The 7,903-nt window shown below is 30.7% G+C and overlaps 1 protein-coding gene across 3 annotated transcripts in view; it reads right to left on the bottom strand.

Annotated features, from left to right (window-relative positions):
- Nucleotides 1–1,788: 1,788 nt before the first annotated feature.
- Nucleotides 1,789–7,903, bottom strand: part of LOC126734400 (egl nine homolog 1-like) — a 48,925-nt gene continuing 42,810 nt past the window's right edge. For all 3 annotated transcript variants that reach the window (XM_050438018.1, XM_050438020.1, XM_050438021.1), the window contains exons 3-5: nt 4,277–4,441; nt 2,333–2,495; nt 1,789–2,278 (exon numbers count right to left, since the gene is read on the bottom strand). In XM_050438018.1, the coding sequence (XP_050293975.1) occupies nt 2,247–2,278; nt 2,333–2,495; nt 4,277–4,441 (360 nt within the window). In that variant the 3' untranslated portion in view covers nt 1,789–2,246. The remainder of the gene's footprint in view (nt 2,279–2,332; nt 2,496–4,276; nt 4,442–7,903) is intronic.

The following is a 7,903-nucleotide window of genomic DNA, read 5'->3' as shown; positions in this document are numbered from 1 at the left end:
TAGCTTTTTATTTATATTTTTGTATTAATTTTGTCTCAAAAACAAATTTTGGTAAGTAATTATTTGTTTATAAAATTTAACTTTTAAGAAATTTCAATATGCCTCCACCCTTAAGTATATCACTTATCACTTGACCACCACACAAATGACACCGTGTTGTAAAAAAATAATAAAATAATAAAAACATAGTTGGCAGCATCATCCCATATCTTAAAAAAATATCCAACACGGCCGCGTAACCGGAGATTCCAGCGTCGTTGAAAATAAAAACCTGACTCAAAGAAGCCAAAAGCCAAGTCCACGCAGCTAAAATAAATCGTTCCTAGATTTGACGCTTCGCGGCAGCACCACACGGTGCACGGAACTGAACGGCAATCCGATAGTCGACCGGGTACACTTTTTAACACAGGATTGCGTATCTTCCCAAATATTCAATCAACGTTAAGATTAAGAAGATTAAAATACGCACAAAATACACAAAATGCATGTGAGGAAATAGGAACTTTTTTTTATCATAGGTTGTTAAAAGATTTAATTTATGTACAAAGTTTATAATAAAAATGGCTCCATTGTGTTAAAAAGTTGAAACGTATATTTCTTTTACTGGATAAAATTCTTGCTTTTGTACTGAATTCCGTCACTGAAATAAGTTTTATGCTTTTACAAAAAAAATATCAACTACAAATAAATAAAGCTCTTTTATATGATTCGAAAAGACCAAAACGTTTAACAAATTTTAAATGATACAAAACAATTATTTATGACAATCCCCAATATCTTTTATAAAATATTCGTAATTCAATGCTGTTTTCAAAAATAACCAGCAGATATTTGAATCTGCCCGATTTTAGAATATTCAAACCTTTCATATTTTTTAGGTTCAAGAAAAAAACGTGTTCAAATATTTTTCTAATAAGGTTATTGACTACTAATACTAATATTTAACAAAACCGAAAATATTAAAAATTTTTAAACAGCTGATCAAGTCTATTAACATACTTCAAAATACAGCACGATTCTCTAGAAAGCAAAAATAGATTTAACAAAATAAATCTAATTCCCAGAATTCCATTTCGGTTTGGTTAGCCGCCGCTGACTTCCCTCTACCTGCGTATCTCATGTACCTCAGCCAGTGGCACTAGCAGCCAGCAATGGTCTTTTCTAGGAGACTTTATTCGTGGAGGCAACTATAAGCTGTATCAGATCTTTTAGGCGTAGGAGTAATTCGATTTTTTTTATTTGTTTTCGCTTTGTCTTGCTTTTAATCCATCTTCTTGCTTACAGGGTGGCCCATCGAAAACAGTTCAGCAAGGTTTGGGCCCCTTTTAAAAAAAAATGCTCGCACTTGTCGACTTTAATTTCAGAGTAACAATTTTTTTTATACTTTAAATCCCTTAACATCAGCCCTTTGGTGGGGATTGCAACCACCCTCAAAATCCTAAATAGAAGTGGGGGTCAAGTAATTAATTTTTTTGTTTTCATTTTTTATTTGCCGAAATTTTGCCACAACTCTAGGATGTAACCCTGATGTACGTGTTTATCTGCATGTCTCTCATTAAACAAAGTTGCCGTTAGTCTTGAACATTGATTGTTTATATAAAGTATAATTCAATAATTTTCACTCTCTCCGCAATGGAATAAAAATTATTTTTATCGAATCGAAAGAAAAGCACAGAAATAACTAATTCACATCAACTTGCTGGACTGTTTTCAATGGGCCACCCTGTATAACTAATTTGATGTTTTTTTTTGTCAAATTCGAAATTTTCGTTAATAAATAAAAATACGTTCTGTGTATGAATTTATTAGCATTTTTTCAATATCTCTGAAAGTAAAATTACAATAGCGCATGATCTTGTTTCTGATATTAGGCTAAACTCTTAAGAAATTTAATTTAAATGGAAACATCACACCAGACAAAAAATAACTGTTAATTGTTTTTTTTTGTTAATTAAATACGTCTTACATCAAAAAGTTATCAGATATCTACACTTACGTAATACAGATTCCTTTTACCTTATCAATACAGGTTTTAACTTATCTTACAAACAAGTTCGCTATTTATTTTTAGAATGTGAACCAATATATCAAAAATACTTTGCCTTTGACGTTCCTATACTCTTTTTGTACATAGACTTTTCTAAATATCACACATCTTACACCATAAGTCGATATTATTTATATACAATATAAGGGGTTTCGCGGCAAACGTCAAATTATTTCCTATAACGTTGAGTCCCTGCTAGTCAAGTGGAGTTTGATTTTGCCACTGCTAAACCTAATAACACAATTATTTCAGCTAAATAAACTCAAGCAAAAACTTTAAACTTACGTTCTTTTTGATATCGCCTTAAAGCCTGCTCCCGTTCAGCAGCATCAAAATACCAAAGTGTGATGGCATATCTTGTATCTTTTGCAGGTTGAACTTCATGAGGATTTCGCCTGTCTGACCAGAAAAATATCAAACGGTCGAAAAATGGTTCAATATTTGCAACCTATAAGAATTTCAGGTTAATATTGTACAACATAAACCGCCACCGAGATGCAATTTTTTAAGGAAAAAAAGGTATTATATCCCCATCTGCTTTATTGCAATTTATGCATTTAAAATGGGATAGGACTAAGTATATTTGATCAAGAGATAACTAGTATATTAAATTATAAGATTGACATATAAATATAAAATCCTGTCTTGAGCTGAAGTGTGCATATATGGAAAAGAATGAAAAAACCATTTCTTTTAGCCAGTTTATCCAATATGAACCAGATGTTTGGAAACATTCTAACTAAAAACTAAAAATTCTCTCTCTCGTTGGTCAAAATTTTCGCCTTATCAGTAAATAATATTTTTCCAAATAGACTGAGGTCTTCATAAAATTTAGCCTGCATGGTTAAACAACTCCATTATTCTCTGATCATCACCTGATTGTTTACTTCCATTTTAATTCCATAGCCCAGGTTTAATTCAATTTCTTTTTAAACATTTTGAAACTGTACTCTTCCGCCTTCTATCAACGCTAGTTAACCTATTGGATTCAGTTAGATATGATTCTTACATCCTGTTGATGATTTCTTTGCCGTCTTACTTTCTCCTCTACTCCGAACCCCGTCGATTAAACATTCGATTCACTTTGCTATTTAGATTTAGTGATATTCACATTACCATGATTACACGATATGAAGTGATCAGGGTGCCTCCGATTAAATTCTTGTGCGACCTCTCGACAGTTTCTCGCATTAATCTCATTATTTCTACTTTTTCTGATAAACTTAAACGCATATTAATTCTTTATACTGCATAAATCTTATTTATCTTAACAGTGCCTTATCAACAATTTCGACGCATGACCTAAAAATAATATTGTTTTGTTTCCTCTGCCATACTAATTTTTAAATATACATATTCTTTGTCGTTAACTTATAGAGAGAATTTGTATATTCAGGTAGATGGCGCCAGATGGCTCAATAAAAAATTTCAAGATATGCAAATGGATTGGTCGCAATAGTCCTTTTGGAACATGGCGTCGTGGATTTTTTCTGTGGGATTCTACCAAAAGTAAAGTTTAACCCATCTACGTACGTTGGAGGAATTGTAAATTAAGAAAGTTACATAAAAATTAGATATATTATTATATTCATAAAAATCAGTTGTCAAATTATTATATTCATAAAAATCGAGTGCGTCATATTTAAAAAAATAATAATAAAAATGTCCTATTTTAATGATACACTCGGTATCAATTTTTATCAAAATTGGGACTTAAACGTACATCTATGAGGTATCGTATTTCTTACTCTAAACAAAATGTGCCCTCGATAGCCTTCTTCCAAAAATGAAAAAAAATTATAACTCAACAAACAACCAATATATAGGCTTGTAACCATTATTATTATTGTTGAACTTAAGTGAGACACCCTGGATATATGGTTTATTTAAAAGAAAGGATACTGCTCCGTTTTTTATTGTTACTAGATTACAACGATCCACACCTGTAGGATCGTTGTAATCTAGGACAATGCTGTATAAACGTCGAGGTGACTACGACTCGAGCGCAACATTAGGAGTGTCATCTAAACACCAAAAATGTAACAGCTAGGACATAAAAATATCTTTTATTAAAGGCCACCACTGGTGATATATTATTAGGTCAATTAGCTCTTTCTACCAAGCTACCAACCCCCAAAAAGAATAAGTAATGGTATGTGTAATATGCAATGTCGATTTTAAAATAACACTAGTGGCGCAGAAGAAAACTAAAATAAAAGTGCCACTTACTATAGGAAAGCCTTCAGGAAATATCCTCAGTAAACCTCCAGATCGTTCCACATTCCAATCCATATTGAGATAGTAAATAGCTGTAATGCACCGTCCATCCCTATTTGGATTATCGACGTGTTTCACGTAATGAGTGCCAGACCCAGGATAACAAGCCACCATTGCCTAGAAAAAATAAGCCTAACTTTTAATTTGATTTTATTAATTGCTACTACAAATCCCAAAGCTTCAAAAATATGAAATGCGGAATCATTATTCTCAGAATATAATTTTTTATCAAGATATGTAATAATATACCCATTGTCCCATTTAAAATAAAAAAGTTCCTGTTAAACCGGAAGTGATGGAAAACAATAGAATATGTCAAAAAATGCTCTTATAACTTCTATCTATCTATATTCTATCGATATACCAAAATTCATTTGTTTATCTTGAAAAGTATTAAAGTTATTAAATTTTTCCTTTTTTTTTCTGTCACCCAGTATATATACAGTGTGCCCCAGGATGAGCGAATTTAGACGTAAAAATTTTAAAAAAATTTGTAGATGAAATTTGAACGTTTGGCATCCAGCCCTGCTTGGTTAAAAAATAAAATTTAGTATATTTTTATTTTTTAAAGATCAAGCATGCCTTGTTAGGAGCATTTTTTAAATTTTATGAGTAGGTAAAGTAGTATTTCTATGCAGGATATAAAAAAAGTTTATAAGAAAAAGTTGTTTAGAATGCAAAATTATCTCCGAATACCGAATTTCATAACCATAGGCCTACTTTGATAATTGTCGGTTTTGGTCCAATGAAACGTCAAACTATGTAATCCATGGCAAGAGGCAATTTTTTCAAAAAGTCAACGTATGGTGCGCCATATCTTACCATTTAGGTATTATTGGACCATACTTTATTAAAGGATCTCTTAATCGAGAAAAGTATCTTTAAATTTTGGAAAGATGTTTTGAAGAATACTTAGAACCTTTACCAGTTGATCAAAGAATAAATCTTTATTTTCAACACTACGGCTGTCCAGCGCACTCCACTATTCGAGTAGCAGAATGGTTGAATAGAACTTTTCCGAATCAATGGATTGGAAGATATGGAAGATATGGTCACCTGATTTAACTATTTCTGATTCGTTTTTATGGAGCCAGCTCAAGCAAATTGTTTATTCCGGGAATTTACCAAATGACAGGGAATTACTAAAACAAAGAATTGGAGATGCCTGTAATTCAATTTCCATTGAAGAAATTAGAAATTCTTTTAAAATGTTTAGGAAAGATATTGAAAAATTTTGAAAAACGATAATGGAGTAGAGTAGCTACATTAAATAAATTTCAAATAAGTAAATAAAATAAATTTTCTTGTTAAATTAGACGTACTATGTACATTTTATTCCAAACATATTTTTAAGGATGGTTTGTAACTCTAAGATCAGTGATTTAACTATTAGATAAATAAATTAGTTAGTTTTTCTCTAATAATTAAATATGAATAAAAAAAATAATTGGTATACAAAACGTAAAAATCAAAGTAGGTCTATAGTTATGAAATTCGGTATTTGGGCATAATTTTGTATTCTAAACAACTTTTTCTTATAAACTTTTTTTTATATCATGCCTAAAAATACTACTTTACCTACTCATATTTTAAAAATGCTCGTATCAAGGCATGCTTGATTATAAAAATATGCCAAATTTTGTTTTTTAATCAAGCAGAGCTGGATGACAAACGGTCAAATTTCAACTACAAAATTTTTTGCCATAATCCGGGGACACACTGTTTATGCATATTTTTTATTAGCATTTCAGTTTTCGAGAAAATGTGAAAATTATTATAGGGAATCTCCTGTATATTTCTACAAAAATCAAAATAATTCACAAATTTTAAATGTAGCAAAATTATTAATATCGCTATAACTTTGTTACTTTTAGATTTAGGCTATTAGTTTAAGTACAGGATGGCCAGATAAGAATGTAAAGTGCTGTATTTTGGAAACTATTCGTCGTAGAGACTTGCGGTAAAAAATTTAAACTAAAGTGGCCAAAGGAATACCGTCGAAAATATTTTTACATTTTCAAGATGGTCGCCAGGGGGCGTAACCGCCATTTTGAAACTTTTGTGATTTTTCACTGAAATCTACCCAGTAAATGTTACGAAAAAATATATGCTTTTTAAAGCTCAGCTCTACTCAAGTAATTTTTGTTTAACACTTTGTGACGTATCTATTAAAATAAAGTGGTGGCAAATGGTAAAATAAAGTGGGGGGCAATTCAATGTTTCTTTAAATAAACAGCTGTAACTCCTAAACGACTGAACAGATTTTAATAAACTTGGTTTCGTTGGAAAAAAGATTTATTGCTCCATCAAATCCGTCTTATCTGTGATATGTCTAGTTCTTAGTAATTCCGCTAGAGCGCATTTTTTGATCTATTAACAGAAAATTGCAAAATTCCCTAAAAAATTAAATGCAATAATATGACTTTTTTTTCATAAAAATGATAGCTAAATAGGCCAGTGAAAACCGTATCTCTTTATCTTATTTTTAGCCTCAAATTTCGAAGAAAGAAGACGTTCAAAATATACCGCAATCATATCGACAGCTTCATTATTTGAAAAAGGCATTTTAATAGTTTTAACGCTCTACTTATGTATGCAACGAACACAAATTGGACTGCCTTATTTTAATATTTGTTAACAAGTTGATTTTAGGCATTTGTTTTTTCCTCCATAGCCTCTTCAATATTCTGCCTACCTTGCACTTGCATTTTATAGGCATTGATTATTATGCCCCTATGCGTTTTTTTTTTTTTAAATTTTTTTGAACAAAGAATATTTTAATTATTTTAAAATTATTAAATTAAGACATTTTATCATTGAACCTTAAAAAAAGACAAATAAATAACAATAAATATCGGTGTAATAGCGTCCTATTAAAATTATATAACTAAATATTCTTTCTTCGATATTTCAGGCTACGAATAAGATATCGAGATACGGTTTTCACTGGCCTACTTAGCTATCATTTTTATGAAAAAAAGTAATATTATTGCATAAATTTTTTAGACAATTTTGCAATTTTCTTTTATTAGATCAAAAAACGCGCTCTAATTACTAAGAATTAGACATATCACAGATAAAACGGATTTGATGGAGCAATAAATGTTTTTTTCAACTAGACCAAGTTTCTTAAAATCCGTTCAGTCGTTTAGGAGTTATAGTTGTTTATTTTAAAAAACATTGAATTACCCCCACCACTTTATTTTAATTTTCGTCACAAAGTGTTAATATTTTTTCGTGAACATTTACTGGGTAGATTTCAGTGAAAAATCACTTAAAAAGTTTAATATGGCGGTTACGCCCCTTGGCGACCATGTTGGAAATCTGAAAATATTTTCCACGGTATTCTTTTAGCCACTTTAGTCATAAAATTTTCGAAGTTTAAGTCTCTACGACGAATAGTTTCCAAAATACAGCACTTTGCATTCTTATCTGGCCACCCTGTACATTTTTTGATTAGGAAAATTATTTTCTTTTGATTTATCTAAAAATATATAGGGGATTCCATTTAACAAAAGTACATTTTCTCAAAAAATCGATGTTTAAGACTTGAAACGGTTTTGTAGGTTTGAAGATATG

The sequence above is a fragment of the Anthonomus grandis genome, chromosome 3, assembly GCF_022605725.1.
Source record: "Anthonomus grandis grandis chromosome 3, icAntGran1.3, whole genome shotgun sequence".
In the NCBI taxonomy this organism is placed as follows: Eukaryota; Metazoa; Arthropoda; class Insecta; order Coleoptera; family Curculionidae; genus Anthonomus; species Anthonomus grandis.
This window is presented reverse-complemented; position numbering and strand designations above follow the sequence as displayed.